The sequence below is a fragment of the Muscardinus avellanarius genome (assembly GCF_963383645.1).
Source record: "Muscardinus avellanarius genome assembly, chromosome: X".
In the NCBI taxonomy this organism is placed as follows: Eukaryota; Metazoa; Chordata; class Mammalia; order Rodentia; family Gliridae; genus Muscardinus; species Muscardinus avellanarius.
Window position 1 is genome coordinate 108,927,013 of NC_137792.1, and position 22,689 is coordinate 108,949,701.

A 22,689-nucleotide genomic window follows, 5' to 3' on the forward strand; every position below is an offset into this window, starting at 1 on the left:
TCACACAGATTCGAAGCCAGCCACGCTGGCTTAAGAGACCCTGCTTCCAAATAAAAATATAAAATAGGTCAGGGAGTGTAGCCCAGAGGTAGAAGGGTTTCCAGGAACCCTGGTACCACCAAAAAAAAGAAAAAAAAGAAAAGAAAAAAAAAGAAACCCAGTTCTCAAAGTATAACAAAGTGCACAATCTTTCTACAAACCCCAGTATTTCCCAAATAGTATAACCCAAAACATTAATTCAACAAGAGATAAGTAATTCTTGAAAAAGCTTTCATAGCCAAGTAAGTCTGGGAAATGCTGCATTTTATATTCTTTTTTTATTTCATATTCTTTTTTGAAAGAGTCCCATTCCCCGTTAGTGTATTAAAAAGATCTGAGAAATCTTCAATGAAGAAATTGTTTTTCCTAAATCCTATATCTCCTAATCTCCTTTTGAACAAGGAATATTTTCCTATATTTACTTTTCTTTGTGTGTTTGTGTGTGTAACTGGATATTGATTGAACGAAGGGATGCTCTACCACTGAGCTACTCCACCCCTATTTTTTATTTCTCATTTTGAAGCAGGGTCTTACTAAGTTGCTGAAGATCTTGCTAAGTTGCCAAGGCTGGCATTGATCCTGTGATCCTTCTGTTCAGCCTCCCAAGTACTGGGATTACAGGCATATTCCACCCTGCCTTGTTAAGAAACCTTCTTTTTTTGCATATGGTGCTGGCGATTGAACCCAGAGGCATTCAACCCTGAGCTATACCCACAGCCCATTTATTTTGAGACAGGTCTCACTAAGTTGTGGAGAGCCTAAGTAGCTGAGGCTGGCTGCGAACCTGGATCCTCCTCTCTCAGCCTCCTAAGTACTGGGATTACAAGCATGCGCCACCACACCTGGCCTAGAAACCTTTTTTCTAAGAACATCTATTAATTACCATGTGACCCTGGTACTTCCTAGAATATAATGCAAACAAACATTTAATTAAACTGCATAACTTTCCATTCCTCATTCTGATCTTCTTCATTGATTATTACTCTTAGACCTAACTTTTTTTCATCCTAACCACTAAGTTGGCCAGAGTTCAGCACTGCAGAATATTTCCCTAGCAAGAACACATTCTTGTTCACTTTGGGAACATCTTGGGTAACATGAAAAAACATGGAACCCTGAGGAAGCATTAAGCTTCTGAATTGTCAGCCGTTGGAGGGAATATTTTAGTGCTGCCTTTACCACAGTAGTATTTTTGAATCTTTCCCAAACTAAGCCAGAAATATTTTGTAGCTAACCGTGACTTATCATGTTTGTGAAGTTGGAAGCACCAGGCATTGGCCACTGCTGTAGAGACTAAAGAATAAATTCTCGAATGAAGAATGCAAGCCTTATAATGCCAGAAATACTTGAGATTGGGATGGGATTGGAATCCCTTCTAGTTCCAGGCTACACTCCCAGACCTATTTTATATTTTTAAATTTGGAAACAGGGTTTCTTAAGCCAGCACGGCTGGCTTCGAACCTGCATGATCCTCCTGTCTCTGCCTCCCAAGCGCGGGGATTACAAGCGTGCGCCACCATGCCCAGCTTAATTGGCCTTTTTTAAAATCATGCTTAGAGCAGATGTTGTAACTATAATCTGGGTTCTGAACATGGGCATTCCATGTGGTTTTCATTCAAAATTCTCACTCTTCTTTGAAGCTAATGGCTTCCATCTTCTTCAAATGTACTGAGCTTACCACATGGACATTTCTTCATTTATAATTTTGATAGTATGATATAGAATATGAAATGAACTCTTAATATTGCCACAATTTGAAGATACAGACTATGATGGTACTGTCTTTTCTTCCTTTTCTTTCTTTTTTTCTTTCATATGTGTGTGTAACTGAGGATTGAACCAAGGGGTGCTATACCACTGAGCTACACCTCATTTCTCTTTTTAGTTCTTATTTTGAAATAGCATCTTGCAAAGTTGCTGAGGGTCTCCTTAAGTAGTCAAAGTTGGCCTTACCTCCCAAGTACTGGGATTACAAGTGTGTACCACCACCACAACTTGTTTTTTCTTAATAAAACTACCCATCTGTCAGCCATTGCCTTTACTTTCTTCTGTATTCCTTTACTAATTGGTAATAAAGAAATGTTGGCCATGTCTAGATCTCTTGTGCTGCTCTCTATATAAAGGAAGCTGGGAAGCTATCATTTATGTAACCAAAGATCAAATAAAATCAAATTAGTAAGCCGGGCGTGGTGGTACACACTTGAAATCCCAGTACTTGGAAGACAGAGACAGAAGGATTGTGCAGGTTCGAAGCCAGCCTCAGAGTGAAACCCTGTACCAAATAAAATATAAAATAGGTCTGGGAGTATGGCCTGGAGGTAGAAAAGCCCCTAAGTTCCACCCCAGTACCACAAAAAAATCAAATTAGTATTTGTTAAGCATGTACTACTCTGCATATCAATTTCCCTTATTTAAGCCATAAAATTCTGAAAACTAAAAGAATCATGTCCATTTTATTAAAAGTTAGCTTTTGAGACAGTAATGATTAGTGTTTACATGCCTATGATTTCATGTAAAGTACAGTTAGCTTGGATTTTAAAGAATCTTATTCACATTGCAAGCCTTCAGTCAGTCATTTGTTTATTGATCAAAACATTTTATTGAATACCTACAGCCAAGCATGATGGCACATGCCTATAATCCAACCCTAGTACTTGGGAGGCTGAAACAGGAGGATCACAGGTTCAAACCAGCCTCAGCAACCTAATGAGGCTCTCAGAAACCCAACAAGACCTTGCTTCCAAATAAGAAATAAAATTGGGCTGGGGGTTTAGCTTGGAGGTAGAATGCCTGAGTTCAATCCCTAGTACCACAAAAAAGAAATAATACCTACTATATAAAAGAAATGCTTTAGGATCTAAAGGTGCAGTAATTAATAATGCATGGCCACTGCCATCAAGTATTAGCAATCTACTAAGTAGAACAATCACATAACAGAATATTACAGTTTGATAAGTGCAACCGTGTATTGTGAAACACACATGAATTGATGTCTGAGTAAGTATTAAAGACTAGTAGGCATTGAGAGAAAGTGAAACTAGAGAAAGGTATTGAGGACAGAGGGAATGAACAGTATAAAAATAAAGGGACAAAAACAAGATCTATGTGGAAGCGGGTACAATGAAAGTAAAACCAGGTAACCAGGTGTGGTGGCACGCGCTTGTAATCCCAGTACTTGGGAGGCTGAGAAAGGAGAATTGTGGTTGGTTCGTGGACAGCCTCAGCTACTTAGTGAGGCCCTCCCTTTGCAATTCAATGAGACCCGGTTTAAAATAAAGAATAAAAACATAGGACTGGGGGTGTAGCTTGGAGGTAGAATGCCCCTGGGTTCAATCCCCAGTACTGCAAAAAGGAAAAGAAAATAGAACCAGGGCCTAGAGCTCCATTTCCAACTACAAGTTTAAACTAGTGAATGTTTTATAAATTTCTGTATGATTAGAGACTTTTTAGAGAAGTTTTGATTCACAGGAAAATTAAGCAGAAACAGTACTCCTAAATACTCCATCTCTTCTCATCCTTGGCAACTACTGATCTTTTTTTATTGTCTCTATATTTTTGCCTTTTCTGCGTGCCATATAATTGGAATTGTATACTGTATTCTTTACACTGGCTTATTTCACTTAACAATATGCACTTAAGATTCCTCTGTATCTTTGTATGGCTTGATAATTCATTTATCTTTGTTTATTTACTTATTTTTGATACTGTGGATTGAACCTATGGGTTCAATCTCTGAGTGAACCTCTGAGCTACACCCCCAGACCTAAGTTGCTGAGGCTGGCCTCAAACCTGTGATTCTCCTGTCTCAATCTCACAGATACTGGGATTACAGGTGTGTGCCACTACACTTAGATTCATCTGTTTTTTACTGATGAATAATCATTTATTTTGTGGACATGCCACCATTTATTTATTCATTCATCTGTTAAATAATTTCTTAGTTTATTCTAATTACAGACTTTTATATGTAGGTTTTTGTGTTGTCATGCATTTTCAGCTTCTTTGGGGAAATACCTGGGAGCATGCTTTCTAGGTTGTGTGGTAAAACAATCTTTAACTTTCTAAGAAACTGCCAAACCATCTTTCAAAATGGTTCCACATTTGACATTGCCAGTACTCTTTTCTTTAAGTTGCATCCCCTTATGACAAATGATGTCAAGTGTCTTTTCATATGCTCATTTGCTATCTCTATATCTTCTTTAGTAAAGTGTTTATTCAGATTTTTCAATTAATTTTATATTTTCCTGATTATTGTTTTCTGTTCAAATCTTTGCCTATTTCTTAATTGGGCAATCTGTTTTCTTATTGTTGAGTTTAAGATTTCTTTATATAATTTGGATAAAAGTCCTTTATCTGATGTGTTTTGCAAACATTTGTTCCTGGTCTGTGGCTATTTTTAATTTTAACAAAGTCCAAGGTACCAATTCTTTTTTTTTTCCAGACTGTATTTTTGTGTTCTATCTAAAAACTACTTTTGAAGCCCAGGATCAACTAGATTTCTTCTATATTATCTCATAAGAGGTTTACAGTTTTATATTTTGTATTTTGGTCTATGATACATTTTGAGTTAATTTTTTGAAAGTTTTAAGGTCTGTTTTATGTTCTTTTTAAAATGTGAATATACAGTTCTTTCATCCCTTTCTTTAAAAAAAACTCTATATTAGATTGCCTTAACTCTTTCATCAAAAAGCTATAATCTATATTTGTTTGGGTCTATTTTTAGGCTCTTTCTCCTTTTCCATTTATCTAGTATTTTAACAATATTACACTGTCTTCGTAACTACATCTTTATGCTAAATCTTGAATCCAGTGGTGTCAGGTTTTCTACTCTTGTGTTGTCTATTATGAGTCTTCCACTCCAAGTAAACACTAGAATCAGTTTGTTGATATCCCCAAGGTAACTTACTTGGATTTTAATTAGCACTGCATTAAATCTATAGACCAAGTTAGGCTTATGTGACATCTTAACAGTATTAAGTTCTTTTCCTGAATATTGGAATATCTTTTCATCTATTTATTCATTTACTTTATTTTCTTTAATCAAAGTTTTATAATTTTCTTCATATAGATACTCATATTTTGTTCAATTTAAACCTAAATATGGCTATATCCCCAGCTCTTTTTAAATTTTATTTTGAGGCAGTGTCTTACTAAGTTACTTGGGCTGGCCTTGAAATTGCAACCCTCCTGTCTCATCCTTACAAGTCAGTGGGATTATAAACATGCAACACTACTCCCAGCTCTTTGAGATTTTCTACATAGTCAACCACATCATCTGTCAACAAAGACAGGTCTTTCTCTTCCTTTCCATTCTATGTACTTCTATTTCCTTTTCTTGCCTTATTGTATTATGTAGAATTTCTAGTATGGTGTTGAATAGTAGTGAGAAAAGACATTCTTGTTTTGTTCTCAAGCTTAGGAAAAACATCTAATTTCTCACCACCAAGTATGATGTTAGCTATAGGGGTTTTTAGTAGATGTTCATAAAATTGAGGGAATGTCCCCCTTGATTCCTAATCGGAAGAGATTTTTTTTTTATTATGAAGAGATTCTAAATTTTGTCAAAGGCATTTTCAACATCTATTGTTATAATCATAAAACTTCTTTAGCTTGTTGATGTGTAAATGGATTAAATTAATTACTTTTTAAATTCTGAACTATCCATGCATACCAGGAACAAATCCCATCTGGTTGTTGTTGTCTTTGGCTGTTTTCTTCTATAGTTGCAAAATACCTGAGTTTTGGTGATTTATAAAGAATAGAGATTTTTGTGGCTTACTATTCTGAGGAGGGAAAGTCCAAGAGTCAGCATCTCTTTAGTACATGATGGTGATCTTCCTGCTAGGTTATGGAATGGCAAAGGGTATCACCCAGCAACATAGAGTAAGTATACCAAAAAGAGCTCACTTTTATACAATAAAACCGCCCCTCTCATGATAACCCATGAATCCATTAATTAGAACCCTCAATGGCAAGCCAAGCGTGGTGGCACATGCTTGTAATCTCAGCATTTGGGAGGCTGAGACAGGAAGATTGCAGTTCACAGGCAGCCTCAGCTACTTAGTGAGTGCCTTTGCAACTCAGTGAGACCCTGTTTCAAAATAAAGAATAAAAAATAGGGCTGGAAGTGTAGCTCAGAGGTAGAATGCCCTGGGTTCCATACCCAGTACCCCCCCCACACACACACACCCTCATGGCCCAATCACTTTCCAAAGTTCCCATGTCTCAAGACTGCTACATTTAGGAACAAATTTCCAACACATGAACTTTTGGGTAACATATTTATTCCGTAACAGTTGTGCTGTATAATTCTTTTAATACATTGTTGGTTTTGATTGCTAATGTTTTATTAAGGCGTTTTGCATCTATGATCAGAAGGGATATCATTCTGTAATTTTCCTTTCTGTAATGGCTTTGTCTAATTTGAGTATTAGTGTGTATAGAATAAGGTAAGAATATTTTCTTTGCTTCTATTTTTCTGGAAAATATTACAAAGAATTGATAGAATTTCTTTGTTAAATATATGGTTAAATTCAGCAAAACCATCAGTTTTGGAAGGTTAATTATTGGTTAATTAACTATTTGTTTTATCCCTCTAATAGATACAAGCCTATTCAGATTCTCTATTTCTACTTGTGTAAGTTTTGGTTGATTGTGTTTCTTCAAGGAATTAGCCCATCTCATCTAAATTTTCAAATGTGTGGGAATAAAGTTATTCATGATACTTTTATTATCCTCTTAACATCCATGGGATCAATTCTAATATTCCCTATTTCATCTCTGATATTAGTAATTTGTATCTTCTCTCATTTTGCTTAGCCTCAGTAAGTTTTATCAATTTTACTGATCTTTTAAGAGAACCAGCTTTGGTTTCATATTTTTTCTGTTGCTTTTAATTCCTTTATTTCTGCTCTAATATATATAATCTATTCTCTTCTGCTTAGTTTGAATTTAATTTGTTCTTATCTAGTTTCCTGAAGTGGAAGCTCAGATATTTATTTTGGTTCTTTCTCCTATTCTTTTGTTTGTGGTGTGTATGGGGGGGCTCCTGGGGATTGAACCTAAGGGCATTCTACCTCTGAAATACACCCCATGCCATTTTATTTTTTATTTTGAAACAGAAAGTTGAGGGCCTTGCTAAACTGCTGAGGCTGGCCATGAACCTGCAATCCTCCTGTCTTAGCCTTTCAAGTACTGGCACACACAAGAAGGTGCTACCACAGTTCACTTCTCTTATTCTAAGATATGTATTCAGTGTTATAAAGTTTCCTCTTAGTATTGCTTTTGATTTATCCCGCAAATTTCAATAGGCTTTATTTTAATTTTCGCTTAGTTAAAAATCTTTTGCAATCTCTAAGACTTTTTCTTTGACCCTGCTTATTACTCAGAAATATGTTGTTTAATTTTTAAATACTTAAATATTTTCCAGCTATGTTTCTGTTACTAATAATGAGAGCATACATTGTATAATATCTATTTTAAATATATAAAGTATGTATATGTGGGGGGGGGAGACAGACAGGCAAGCAGGGAGGCAGACAGACAGACACACAGGGATTGAGGGATTTAATCCAGGGGTATTCCACCTCTGAGATACACCCCCAGCCCTATCTTTTTTATTTTGAAGCATGGTTTTACTAAATTGCTGAGGCTGGTCTCTAACCTGTAATAAAAGTTTCTCAGCCTCCCAAGTACTGGGATTACAGGAATACACTACCATGCCTAGGTTAAAGTATGTTTTATGACACAGAATGTGGTCTATCTTGAACACTATTTCATATAAACTTGAGAAGAGTGTGTTTCTTGATATTGTTGGTTAAAGTATTCTTCACATGTCAGTTAGATCTAATCTATTATTGATGGTACAATTAAGCTCAACTATATTCTCACTAATTTACTGCCAGCTGGATATGGCAAATACTGTGGGCATATTGAAGTCTCCAACTGTAATAATGGATTAATCTTTTTTCCTCACAATTCTATCAATTTTTATCTCACATATTTTGATACTCTTTTGTTAGATGCATACACTTTAAGTATTATTATGTCTTCTTGGAATACTTTTGGTATTTTTATCATTATATAATGACCCTGTTTTGTCTCTGATCATTGTCCTTGCTCTGAAGTGTGCTTTGTCTGAAGGTAGTCACTACTATAGAATTCTTTGATTAGCATTGATGTAATATATTTTCTCATCCTACTGTCTTTATATTTAAAGTGGGTCATATTATCTCACCAACTCTGACAGTCTATCTTTTAACTGATGTATTTAGAAAATTCACATTTGTTAATATAGTTAGATTGATATCTACCATGTTGGTTTTCTTTTCATTGCCCTTTTTCTTTGTTCCTTTCTTTTTTTGTTATTTTGTTTTGTTTTCTCGTACTGGGGATCAAACCCAGGAGTATTCTATAGTATTCCCCACCCCTTTTATTACTTATTTTCAAACAGAGTCTAAGTTACTAAAGCTATTCTCAAACCTGCAATCCTCTAGTCTCAGTCTCCCAAGTACTGGTATTATAGGCATGTGACACCATATCTGCCTTCTTTCTTTTTTTTAAAATACATGTTCTTTTAATGTCTTCTGGTTTTTATCACATATTTTATAAGATTGCATTCTTTCTCCTCCCTTAGAATATCAATTAGATTTATTTGTGTGGTACTAGGGATTGAACTCAGGGACTTTCTATCTCTGAGCTATACTCCTGTCCCTTTTTTTTAATTTTGAAACACAGTCTCGCTAAATTGCTAAAGCTAGCCTCAAACCTGCAATCCTCCTGTCTCAGCCTCCCAAGTACTTGGATTATAGGCATGTACCACCATACTCAGCTCCAATTATACTTCTATTAAAAAAAGATAATGATTGCCCTATTTAAATGTACACATATAATTAATCCAAGTCCACTTTCAAATAATGCCATACCACTTTACAGGTAATACAAGTACCCCATATCACAATATTCTCAATCTTTCCCTCTTATTACTTATAATATTACTGTCATCTTTTTTACATATTTATAAGCCATAATCATGGAACAGATTTGCTATTATTATTTTGAATAAAATTGTAATCTGGAGAATAAAATAAAACATTTTATAAAAGCAGACATGTTAAACTGGTAGTGCTCTGTGTAGATAAAAAGAAGGTTCTGAAGCATATAGAGAAAATGAATCAATATATGTAAAAGGTCATAGAACTCAGCAGGGGTTACTCCTTTTGCTCTGTGTCAAGACACTGACTTCTAGTGAGTAAATCAGTAGGCACGACAGGTACAGAGCCAGAGCTTAAAGGTGTGTGTTGAAACTCATATGATCCACTGGCCATCGTGAGCTATGTTGAAATACAAAGGAAGCCGTATATTGCTGAAATGGGAAATGTGGTACAATATCACTTGTGGTAAATGTGGTATAATCTAATGATATTCTTGTGTATACTTCTGAGGATTCTTTTTTCCCCTCTACAACCCAAGAAGAAGTAGAAGAAAGGATATCTCTAAGTACTCTTCATGTCATGGATATTTCAGGGGGGAAAAAGAGAAAATCTTAGCTCCTTACATCACATTGTAAACCAAAATCTATTACCAGATTAATAGATTTGATATAAAAGTAAAACCATAAAAGAATTATAAAAAATAAATACATGTTTAATATGACATTAGGGAGAGTCTAATTAAGGATGACACTGAAGGCAGTAACTATAAGAAAAGATTAGCAGATTTAATTATACTAAAGTAAAGCCTTTTATACTCTTTGAACCAACAGTACCATTTCTATTGATACATTCTAAAAACAAACTTTTGAGTAGCTGAATGCAGTGTCACATGCCTATAATACCAGTATTTTTGCATCTGAGGCAGGGGGATTGCAGATTCATGGCTAGCCTCAGCAACGTATCAAGAACCTTAGCAACTTAGCAAGACCCTGTTTCAAAACAAAAAAGTAAAAATTATATCTTGAGGTAGAATGTGTCTGGGTTAAATCCCTAGTACCATAAAAATAATTAATATAGGGCTGGGGGTATAGCTCAGAGGTAGAACATCCTGGGTTCAATTCCAAGTACCAAAAAATCCTTTGAGTAAGTTCATAAAAACTTTATAAAAGCACTTTAACTATTGCATTGTTTATAACAAGGAAAATTGGAAACAACCTAAATATCCATCAAAGATGATTAAATGGTGATGTATACATATTAAAAACAACATTGTAAGAATGCATTTATTGACATGGAAATAGTTTTTAAACGTTTTTAATTTGATCCCATTTTGTAAAAATATATATATATATATATATAGAAAATTTTGAGGATCCTCTATACTGCCAAAGTATGGAACCAGCCAAGATGGCCATCAACAGATGAATGGATATATATATTATGGAATTTTACTCAGCAAAAAGAACAAAATTCCATCGTTTGCAGGAAAATGGATGGAACTGGAGAACATATTGCTAAGTGAGTTAGTCACAAAAAGTAAAAAAAAATCGGATGCTCTCCTTAATATGCAGAAGCTAAGGATAAAAAGGGTCATAAGAAGAACTGTAGATGAAGAAAGAGAAACCATAGAGGAGCAAATAAAGTGACCTAACTGAGGGGGGAAGAGGGAAATTCCCTAATGTACATGATGCACATTCACAAACATCAATCATTGAGCCAAACATGAGAAGGAGAGAGGGGGGAGGGAATGGGATGAGAATTGGGTAAGAGCTAAATGAGTGATGTGTGCATGTATGCCTCTACCATCTTGTACCCCATTAAGATGTATGGCTACAATGTGCCAATAAAAAAAGAACTAAACTCACATGATTATCTCAATAGATGCTAAAAAGCATTTGACAAAAACCAACACCCATTTATGTTAAAAACACTGCAGAAAATTAGAATAGAAGGAATGTACCTCAACATCATTAAGGCAATATACAATCAATCCAAAGCCAACATCATATTGAACAGGGGAAAACTGCAGGAATTTCCTTTAAAATCAGTGACAAGACAAGGATGTCCACTATCACCACTCCTTTTCAGTATAGTCCTTGAAACTCTTGCCAGACAGAGTAAAGGAAGACAAGAAAAGGATATGAAAGGAATTCAAATAGGAAAAGAAGAATTAAAATTATCTCTGTTTGGCCAGGTGTAGTGGCACATACTTGTAATCCCAGTACTTGGGAGGCTAAGACAGGAGAATTGGGCAGATTCAAAGCCAGACTCAGCTACTTAGGGAGACTCGCAGCAACTTAGGAGTCCCTGTTTTCAAATAAAATATAAAATAATTCTGGGATTGTAGTCCGGAGGTAGAAAGCCCCTGATTTCCATCCCCAGTACCACAAAAAAAAAATTCTATTTGCAGATGACATTATATAATATGTGAGAGACCCAAAAAATCCTCAACCGACAGACTACTAGAGCTTATTAACACATTTGGCAAAATATCAGGATGCAAAATCAATCTAAAAAAATTAGTAGAAGTAAACGGAAGAGGATTTGAAGATGGCAGCTGCAGCAATAATAGCTGGCAGCGGCCAAATAGGACAGGTATTCCTCTGAGAAACTCTGGACATCAGATTTTGGTTTAATATCTGATCAGAACAATATATAGAGACATTTATAGCCATGACTTCCTAACTAAAATATAAGAAAGAAGAGACGGACCAAGATGGTGGAGATGGCTGCGGCAGCAGCGGCCAGTATTTGGGAGAGGTAGATAAATCCAATCCAACCCGCCTTGAACTGTTGGAGAAATCTCCCCCAAAAAAAGATTGCTCCTGCCCCACATGCTCAAAAATTCTGGACAACATACTATGTAAGAAAAATGCTCAGGAGGAGGGCCAAGATGGCGGCGGCAGCAACGGCCAGTATCAGGGAGAGGCAGGTAAATCCATTCTAATCCACCCTGAACTTTTGAGGAAATCTCCCCAAAAGTAGACTGCTCCTGTCCCACATGCTCAGGAATTCTGGGCAACATACTATGTAAGAAAAATGTTTGGGGCATGTCAGATGGAGCCCCGCATAGTTGGGTCGCCCGGGCTGTGCATCCCGGGGCCAAGGGCGCTCCTGGCCACTGCGCTCCTCTACTTAACGCTGGGGCTGGGTGTGCTTGGAGCAGCAGAACCCGCTCTCTCTGGGAAGTTGTGGGCCTCCACTCTTGGTGGGGAAATAAAACACATTGCTACTAAGTACTTGGGCCTGCAACAACTCCTGCAAAAAACACGTACTGTTTTCTTTTATTAAAAAATATTGAAGAGGGAGGAAGATGGCAGTGGCTGTAGTTGCAGCTGCAGTAGTGACCACGGCCGCAGCAGTGATGGATAGCAGTGGCCAAATAGGATATGCATCCCCTGAAAAACCCTGGACAACACATTTTAATAGCTGATTGGGACAACACACAGAAACATTTCCAGTCATGACTTCCTATCTGAAATATAGGAGAGAGAGTAGAAAATGGCAGAATTAGAGGCAAGACTGTAGCACGGCACCCGCCACTGCAAGAAAAGTGATTTTTGGAGGGATATCCCAGAAGAGATCAGAAAGCAGGCTGCTCCTGCCACATAGGCACAGGAATACTTAACAAAAGCATACTCTAGGAGAGACCAAGAAAGTGGTGGCAGCGGCCAGTATTCAGGAGAGGCAAACAGATCTAACCAAATCCACCTTGAATTTTTTGAAGAAATCTCCAAAAGTAGACTTTTCCTGCCCCACATGCTCAGGAACTCTGAACAACATACTATGTAAGAAAAAGTTTTACGGAGACGGACCAAAATGGTGGTAGCAGCAGCGACCAGTATTCAGGAGAGGCAGACAGATCCAATCCAATCCACCTTGAAGTTTTTAAACTATCTCCCCAAAAGTAAATTGCTCTTGCCGCACATGTACAGGAATTCTGGACAAAAGACCATGTAAGAAAAATGTCTGGGGCAAGTCAAAGGGAGCCCCGCCCATATTGCTGAACCTATACGCTGCACTGGGCGTCCCGGGAGACCTCAGCTCATGGCCACTCTGCTCCTCTGCACTGTGCTGGGGGGTAGGGAATGCTTGAAGCAACAGATTTCACTCTCCATGGTGAGGCTGTGAGCCTCTGTTTCAGTGGGGAGATAAATCCATTGCTGCTAGGAAATTGGGCTCTCAGTTTCTGCAAATGACATGTGCTGTTTTCTCCTACTAAAATGTGTGTGTGTGTGTGTGTGTGTGTGTGTGTGTGTGTGTGTGTGTGTAGGGAAAAATGGGAACCTCTGTAAACGTCATGCCCACAGTTACAGGAACCAGAGTCTGCCACCTGGCAAAGCCGGGCCTGTAGCCTGTTGTGCTGCAGGCCTGGAACTGGGGCCTGCTTCAAAGCAAAGAGCCAGTGGGTTTCTTCAACTTGGCCAGGAAGCAACAGAAGCTGCCACTTCCTCACCCAATCTCTCAGCAGATTTCCAGATCCAAGGGACCTCTATTTTTAAAAATAATTGGTTGTGAGTGGATCATCCTGTCAAAGTTACTCACCTTCTGACTTTCATGTTTTCAGTAAATGGGAATAAGTGTGGAAAAATAGAAGCTCTAATATATTGTTGGTGGGATTGCTAGTTGGCACAACCACTTTGGAGAACAGTATAGAAGATCCTCAGAAGAAGGAAAATGAACTTACTATATGATCCAGCAATACCACCTCTGGGCATCTACCAAAAAGAATGAAAACCAAAATACCAAACTAATGCATGAACAACCATGTTCATAGCTGCACAGTTCATCATTGCCAAACTGTGGAACCAGCCAAGATGTCCTTTAACAAATGAGTGGATTTCAAAACTATGGGATATGTACACAGTGGAATTTTGCATAAGGGAGAACAAAATTATGGCATTTACAGTGAAATATCACAAAAAATAAGAAATCAGATGCTTTTCTTAATGTGCAAAATATTAGGGAGAAATGGGTAACAGGAGGAACTCTAGATGAAGAAGGGACCCTATAGAGGAGCAATGAAGGTGACATATCTGAGGGGATAAGAGGGAGGATAAGGGAAACTCTTTAAAGCACATGATGTACTTAAACATATCAAAGTCAATCAGGAAGCCAAGCATGGGTAGGAGGGAGGGGGAGGGAAGGGGTTAGGGATTGGGTAGGGGCTGATTGGGTGATGTGTGCATTTCCACAAGTTCTTTTTAACCCCATTGAGATGTATGACTAGGGAGTGTGGTATGACTACAATGGACCAATAAAAATTTATTTAAAAAATAAAAATAATAAAAATTAGTATTCTTTATGCCAACCACGAATCCACGGGGGAAAAAATCTGTAAAACAATTCCATTCACAATAATCTCAAAAATAAAATACCTAGAAATAAACCTCACCAAAAGGTAAAAGATCTTTTTAATAAAAATTATTTTAAAAAAGTAAAGAAATGAGTTGAAGATCCTGGAAAATTGAAAAATCTCCCTTGCTCTTGGACAGGCAGAATAAATATTGTCAAAATGGCCATTCCACCAAAAGTGATCTATACAGTCAATGAAATCGCTATAAAAATACCAGTGTCATTCTTCACAGAATCTCAAAAATCAGCCCTAAATTTATATGGAGTAACAAAAGACCTGGAATAGCCAAATCAATTCTCAGCAATAAGAACCATGCAGGAGGCATCACAATTCCTGACTTCAATTTATACTACAAAGCCATAATAATAAAAACAGTATGGTACTAGCAAAAAAAACAGATACATAGACCAATAGCCAAGAATAGAAGATACAGAAACAAATAGCACACTTACGGCCAATTGATTTTGACAAAGGGCCCAAAAACATGCACTGGAAAAAAGATAGCCTGTTCAACAAATTGTGTTGGGAAAACTGGTTATCCAGTTGTAGAAAATTAGAACTAAATCCTAACCTCTCACCCTGAACAGGAATCAATTCAAAATAGATCAAAGACCTGGAAATTAGACCAGAGACTTTGAAGCTACTGACCAATAGATATATGAAAAAATATTCAACATCATTAGGAATCAGGGAGATGGAAATCAAAACTACACTGGGATTCCATCTAACCCCAGACAAAATAGCAATCATCAAGAAGTCAAAAAATAATAATTGTTGGCAAGCATGTGGGGAAATTGGAAGTCTTCTACACCTTTGGTGGGATTGCAAATTAGTTCAGTCTCTATGGAGATCGGTGTGGAGATTTCTCAAAAAACTGAGAATGGATCCAGCTATACCACTCCTAGGTATATTTCCAAAGGTCCTGAAATAAGAGAACTACAGTAATATATGCATATCCATGTTTATATCAGCACAATTCACAATAGTCAAATTATGGAACCAAACTAGGTGTCTATCAACAGGTGAATGGATTAAAAAATTGTAGAATGTCCACACAATGAAATTCTACTCAGTAATAAAGAAGAATAAAGTTATTTCATTTCCAAGAAAATGGAATGACCTGGAGAACATTATGTTAAGTGATATTAGCCCATCACAGAAATTGAGGGGTCATATGTTTTCTCTAATATGTGGAAGCTAGGGAGTAATTGGGATACCAGAGGGACTTCAAGTAGTGGAGGAGACACCTAGTGAAGACAGGAGGTGGTCTAAGAGAAGGGAAGGGGGAAGGGCAAAGTTCATTGAAAGAATTACTACTATCAGCTATGTGTACATATGTGAAAATATCAATGTCAATCTCAGAACTTTCAATGGGGAAAAGAAGAGATGGGGAGGCAGCAGGGAAGGGGGGTGGCACCAAGTCCTGTGTTGCATGCATTTCACTGTCAACATGATTTACATTATGTGAGACTATAATGCACCAATAAAACCATAAATATTCCCAACGATCCACTCCCTCCAGCCACACCCTATTAGCCCAGGGAACAACCTCAATAAATCCATTGGATTTATCCCACTACTGGGATTGCAACCTTCATTCCTCAACTATATCAAACTGAAATATTAATAAAGCAGCTATTTAGGAGATATTTTATATCTAACTACAACACCCACTACAAATAAATAAATAAATAAATAAATAAATAAATAAATGTCAGTATCTAAGAAAGTCAGATCCATCTTCAGATTGGAGAGTTCCTAGTGAGAAAAAATTACTGAGTGACACTTAAATTGTGTGTGTCTAGGGAACGATTGTAACCTAAGTGCCCTCTATTGATTAAAATTGGTTCACTTAAAAGTAATTCCCAAGCCTGGAATGGTGCTGTACACCTGTAATCCCAGTACTTGGGAGACTGAACCAGGAGAATCACAGTTCAAGGATAACCTCAGCAATGCAGCAAGACTCTCGGCAACCTCCCATGACCTTGTTTCAAATACAAGAAATATAAAGGGTTGGGGGTATAGCTTGGAGGTAGAATGCCCCTAGGTTCAATTCATAGTAGTGAAAAAGTCCCAAGAAATTGCTCATGATATCACTGTGGATGAAACTTTTGAGACCTTTTTAAAGCAAGTTAAGTTATAGTGAATAATAATGGGGGTGCATATGGCCCCCAGTGAGAGGTTTGTGGTGGTGGTGGTGGTGGTAGTGGTAGTGGAGATGGTGGTACTGGGGATTGAATCCACTTGAGATCGGTGATAGATTGGGACTATCTACCACCAGGCAACACCCTCATTCCTTATTTTTTTATTTTAATTTTATGAGTGGTCTTCCCAAATTTGCTAATACTGGCTTCAAACATGTGATCCTCCTGTCTCAGCCTCCCCACTAATATTTTAGTAACTAATGAATTAAATCATAATTAGGACCTAAGTAAAAAGGAAACCACTGCTAATTTGCCCTTTCTATGAAGACAACTCTTTTTTCTTTCCAGCTTCATCTCATGAGAATGTGTATGACATCCTCATCTGGATGCATGACTCTTCAACCTCAGGAATTGCAGGGTTAATAAAATGCCATCCTAAGGTTGTTGAGTTGTGCATTTCTAGGCATTTCATCTGCACAGAGAAGTAATCATTCCTTCACCCCAAACACTGAAGCCAGAATGTTTTTTTCTTTCTATGGGAGAATATTCTTATTAGTATCTTTGTCCTCAGCAGTCAGAAAGAAGACTGAAGAGATTTGGTAGTTGTGAGATAACTTGACAAAAATCTGACCCTTGACTCTGAGGCTCCCTTAAATTTGTAATATAGAGGATAGGCTGGAAATGATTGTCTGAAAGAATAAATACTTTTTGTTAATTTCCAGTGACCTGATTTTTTGTTTTCTTTTTCTAACAGGTCCAGTTAAAAACAAGAAAAAAGGTAAGTTAAGCTAATATTATTAAATTGTCTTATTATGTCTTTTCTAAGATTAGAAGATAAATCAGAGTAGGATTTTTGTTTAAAACTTATTATTATTTTTGTGGTACTGGGGTTCCTGGAAACCCTTCTACCTTCGGGCTACACTCCCAGACCTATTTTATATTTTTATTTGGAAACAGGGTCTCTTAAGCCAGCGCCGCTGGCTTCGAACCTGTGTGATCCTCCTGTCTCCGCCTCCCAAGCGCGGGGATTACAAGCCTGCGCCACCACGCCCAGCTTGTGTAAAACTTTTTAAAGATTGGAATCCTATTATTTTATTCAAACATATGTTATCTGCATGAGTATTGTAGTTTTTTTAAAAAAAACATGAATGTTTCTTCAGTCATGAACCATCATAGAATTGCTCTCTAGCCATATATAGTAATTGTTCTTGCTTTTCTTTCTTTTTCCCTGTTTTGTACAATTCAATTTATATCTTTTTGCTTATTCTTCCTTACTCTTCCCTTTTTTCTTTTTCTTGCTTCTTTTCTCTTCCTTATTAAACTAGTGAGCAGATTTGAATGAAGACCAGAGATAGCTTTCAATAAAAGGTATACTACCTATGGAAGTCATGTCAATATTTTGTTTCTAGGCCTAAAAGCTATTTCAATTCAATTTCCCAGATAAGGAAGATATGTTTCCCTTTAGGGTGTTCAATATGATTTTTCTGTGATGGAAAACCTAGGCTGTAGTATTATTGTGATCTTTGGTCTTTCTAAAGAGGCTTCTAGTTGTGAAGCTTCTAGCTCTATTGTGATGTTGTTGGGTCAGTAATAGCCCAGTACATGGCTGGCCCAAGTGCTCCCCTACATGTACGAGAGCTTCCAAAAACAAATATAGGATTAGTCAATATACTTTTCTCATTATGACTTAAAGGATCAAAGAAACCAATTTGTATAAAATGTATGGGTTCTGGCCTGAGAGGAAGGTAGATAATATAAAAGTAATGATTTTTTTGTGGTATTGGGATGGAATCCTGGGGCTTTCTACCTCTAAGCTACATCATCAGCCCTATTTTATATTCTTTACGAGGCCTCAGTAAGTAGCTGAAGCTGTCCTCGAACCACGATCCTCCTGTCTCAGCCTCCCAAGTACTGGGATTACAAGCGTGCACCACCACACTTAGGTTCAAAGAACCTAAGTGAGGGGATGGGAGGGGGGAAGAAGGAAATTATCTAAAACACAAAAAGTATTTAAACATATCAAAGTCAACCACTAAGCCAAGCAAGGGAAGGAGGGATGGGGAGGGAATGGGGTAGGAATTGGGTAGAGGTTAAATTGGTGATATGTACATGTATGTACACACAAGTTTTTTTACTCCAATATGTTGTATGAATACAATGTACCAATACAAAATTTTTAAAATTAAAAAAGAAATGATTTATATTAAAATGCTATCAATGAAATGATTCTATTAAGATTATTCAGTTTTATATAGTAGAGTATCAATCCTAGACTAGACCAAAAAGACTGGCTTCAGGTGCAGCCTTCCACTTCTCTGAGCACTGGAGACTGGTGCTTTGAGGACCCTGGTCCACAGGTAAAACTTGTGTTCCTGTTGTATGGAAGCTGGGCACTATGACATATGCCTGTAATCTCAGTACTTGGGAGGCTGAGACAAGGGAATCACAAGTTTGAGGCCAGCCTCAGCAACTTAGGAGGACCCTCGGTAACTTAGACACTGTTTCTAAATAAAAAATAGAATAGGGATGGAGGTTTAGCTTGGTGGTAGAATGCCCCTGGGTTCAATCCCCAATACCCAAAACAAACAAACAAACAAACAAACAAAATTCTGAGGAATGACCTAGCCTTCTGGCTACCTGAGCTGAGCAAACTTAGAAAACAGCCATAGAACTGGAATTGGTAAGGAGAGCTTTCATGGAGGGGCCTAGGCATTCACCACCTAGATGCTGTTTAAAGAAAGTGAACTGGATTTTCAAGCATTTAGTTTTTGTTGTTTTGTGGGGTTTTTTGTTTGTTTTTGTTAGAACTTTATTCTTTATTTTGAAACAGGGTCTCACTAAGTTGTGAAGAGCCTCACTAAGTAGCTGAGACTTGCTGCAAACCTGCGATCCTCCTGTCTTAGCCTCCCAATTACTGGGATTACAAATATGTGCCACCATGTCTGGCTCAAGTATTTAGGTTCTTAACTCTTATCATATTCCTGTAAGACAGAAGTTATGACTTACATCTTTTTTTTTGTGGTACTGAGTTCTTGGAAGCCCTTCTACCTCCAGGATACACTCCCAGACCTATTTTATACTTCTTAAATTTGGAAACAGAATCTCTTAAGCCAGTGTGGCTGGCTTCAAACCTGCACCATCCTCCTATCTCCGCCTCCCAAGCGCGGGGATTACAAGTGTGTGCCACCACACCCGGCTTGACTTAGATATTCAGCTAACACTACTACTGTGTGTATGGGACTTTATTGGGAAGAGAGTGTCCATGAACTTTAAATATTTATTTAGCTGAAAATTATTTAGAAGCCATTTAATATTGATTTCTTTGGACACAGTGAACAGGTGCATGTCTGAAAAGGTAAATTGAGTTGTTCACTCAATTTTCTCACTTTAATGGAATTTTCCTACTCCTATAACTCTCCTCTCCTCTTTCTTTTTCCCTCCTCTCTCCCTTTTCATTCACCTTTTATTTCTAGTTTTCTTTTTTCTTTTTTTTTTGGCACTGGAGATTTAACTCAGAAACATTTTAACTCCAAGCTACATGCCAGACCTATTTTTTTTTTGAGACAGAGTCTTGCTAGGTTGTTGAAAATCTCACTATGTAACTGAGGCTAGCTTCAAACCTGTGACCCTCCTGTCTCAGTCTCCCCAGTACTGAGATTACAGGAATGTGCCATCATGCCCAGCTTGTTGTCAGTGTTTTGAGTTTAGCTAAAAGTTTAGGGAAATGCCCTTTGATGAAGTTTATCTTTGAAAGGAATGTATATGTTCTTTCATCCTGGCCTACCACAGGATATTTTCTAAGCAGAAACATCTCTCGTCTTTTGTATCATGAAGTACTCTGTTAATGTTAGGAAATCTTGAGAAGGCATTCAGTCTTCTAAAGTCATCCTTTTAGTTCAGAGGTTGTTTTGAACATGCTCTTTTCTGGATCTAACTTTCTATAAGTATGAAAGTATGAGAAGCACACTTGCCTAATCAGAGAGACCAGCTGTACAACTAGACCACAGCAGGCGCTCCTTCTCAAATGCATGTAATGTTTTCATAAGTGAACATTCTCTGTTTATACTGCAACCATTATTCTCTTGGACTGGAGGAGTTCCTGGCTATAATTACAGGAGACACATTCTTGAAACTGAAGTTTGTGCTACCTACAGAATACCCTCTGGCTGGAATTTCTCTGTTAGGCCCCAAACTGCTAAGGCACAGGATGGTTTAATATGGACCATCCTCTGTGTCTATACCACCCAGAAAATAAGGACAGAGAAGCAAACCTTACTATCATGTCATAGAAGTTTCCAGACAGCCAAGGGTAGGTCAGTCCTCCTTATGGAACCTCCATCTCAGGAGGAAATTTAAGTCATTGAGGCCACACTCCTCATTTCACAGATGGAGAAACTAAGACTCAAGAAGAAGGGATTTACCAAAGTGCATCTGTGGCAGAGCCGGGTCTTACATCCTTATCTCTTGAGTACAGATTCCCTGTTCTTTCCACTACACTAGCTAGAATACTTGGGCACTGAGTAAGCCTGATTTGGATGCAGCCCAAATCTGAAGAGAGATGGTTTTCCTGTTCAGCATCTTAAAATTAGCTAGATCTAGAAACTGAGCAGATCTAATCTTTTGCTGCTGAGAGCGGGGAAAACTCTAAAGTTCATGGTGCTAGGTATTTACATCTAAAGGGGCACTGTCTGGAAGAAATGCTCTCAGACCTTCTTTTATTTTCTCCCTAGGGAAGAGGCCCCACAGTAATCCACTGTTTCATTCCAAACACAGATGTGGTTTGACATGGACAATTGGCCTCTTGAGTGACCTTGCCATGAGAATTTTTTTTGTACATGAGATGTTATTCTCAAAAGTGGACTTGGTGAATCAAGACAGGATTCTCCAGGCTAATAGTCTGAGGATCAGGGAATTGAAGTCAGTACAACATTTTGAAGTGAGAAAGGGCTGTATTTACAACTATGAGCTGGCCCAACACTTGGGAGGCTGAAATCAGAGGTTCATAGGTTCAAGACCAGCCTCAGCAACTTAGTGAAACTCTAATCTAGTGAAACTCTGTTTCAACCCACATACAAAAATGTAAAAAGGGATGGGAGTGTAACTCAGTGGTGGAATGTCCCTAGGTTCAATCCCAATATCACAAAAATAATTTTTAAATAAAGGTAAAAGCTGGGCACAGTACTTGGGAGGCTAAGACAGGGGAATCTGACAGGTTTGAGTCCAGCCTCAGCAACTTAGTAAGACCTTGTTTCAAAATTTAATAATTAAAGGGGCTGGGGTGTAGTTCAGAGGTAGAATGCATTTGAGTTCAGCCTCTAGTACCAAAATAGAAGGAGGAAGAAGAGGAGGAGGAGGAAACTAAGTCAACTGAGGACATTGTGATAAAGTCTAGTAAAAAGGCTTCCATTCCTGTGAAAAGGTGAAGAGAGGAAGATGACCCCAACCTCTGCCTGGCTTCCTGTACTGCTTAAATGGAGCTGCATGAAGTACAGTCATCAATAGAAGGAGCTGAAAGTTTGGTTTGAAGACCACAGTTATGACACATTTAACATGACTTCACCCTGGTGGGGTTATTGGAAGGACTGGAATATGAATTAGGCAGGCAGATATTGTTCTGGAAGGATATAGAGGAGGAAGGGGAGGAGCCAGTAGACATGCCGAATACCACATTGGAGAATAGGGCCTCTGAGTGAAGACTCTGGGAAGGTGGATTATTTTTTAACTTACAAAACTGGATGTTTATGGGTAGCCTAATGTTCTTAAGCATTTGAGAGTTATTATATCTACAATGATAACTATTCTTCTCTATCTACACAAGGAAAAGAATAAAAGTTTAAGCTGCCTCAGGAGGGATTTCAGTTAAATATACCAAAGAGCTTCCTAACAGTGAACAGTGAGGGGTGATAAACATTGGAACATATTACCAAAGGAGTTTGCAGAACTTCCTTTCCCAGAGATCTTTAAAAATAGTTTAGAGAGGTCAGCTGAGAAAGCAAAGCCTGCTGCCTCTTCCTCCGGTCCCTTTACTCAGCCTTTCCTTTGTTATTGTGATTTCTCAATATCCTCAACTCTCTTCTCTCTCTTTCTCTCTTCATTTTTCTTTTGTCTTCTCCTATACCCACCCCAACCACCCACCCCTCATTTCCAAAACACCTTCCTTTCCCCATGCCCAATTAGCGTTGTCCTCATCTCCATCCCATCTCCTGCATATCCTGAG

At 37.8% G+C, this 22,689-nt stretch overlaps 1 protein-coding gene across 7 annotated transcripts in view; it reads left to right on the top strand.

The window, feature by feature from the left end:
* EDA (ectodysplasin A) overlaps positions 1 to 22,689 on the top strand; it is a gene marked incomplete at both ends in the record, with an annotated part of 356,368 nt that overhangs the window by 323,721 nt on the left and 9,958 nt on the right. For 5 of the 7 annotated variants that reach the window (XM_080718610.1, XM_080718611.1, XM_080718616.1 and 2 more), the window contains one exon: positions 17,227 to 17,250. The exons of the other annotated variants lie outside the window; for them this stretch is intronic. In XM_080718610.1, coding sequence (XP_080574736.1) covers positions 17,227 to 17,250 — 24 coding nt within the window. The remainder of the gene's footprint in view (positions 1 to 17,226; positions 17,251 to 22,689) is intronic. 7 annotated transcript variants of the gene reach the window in all.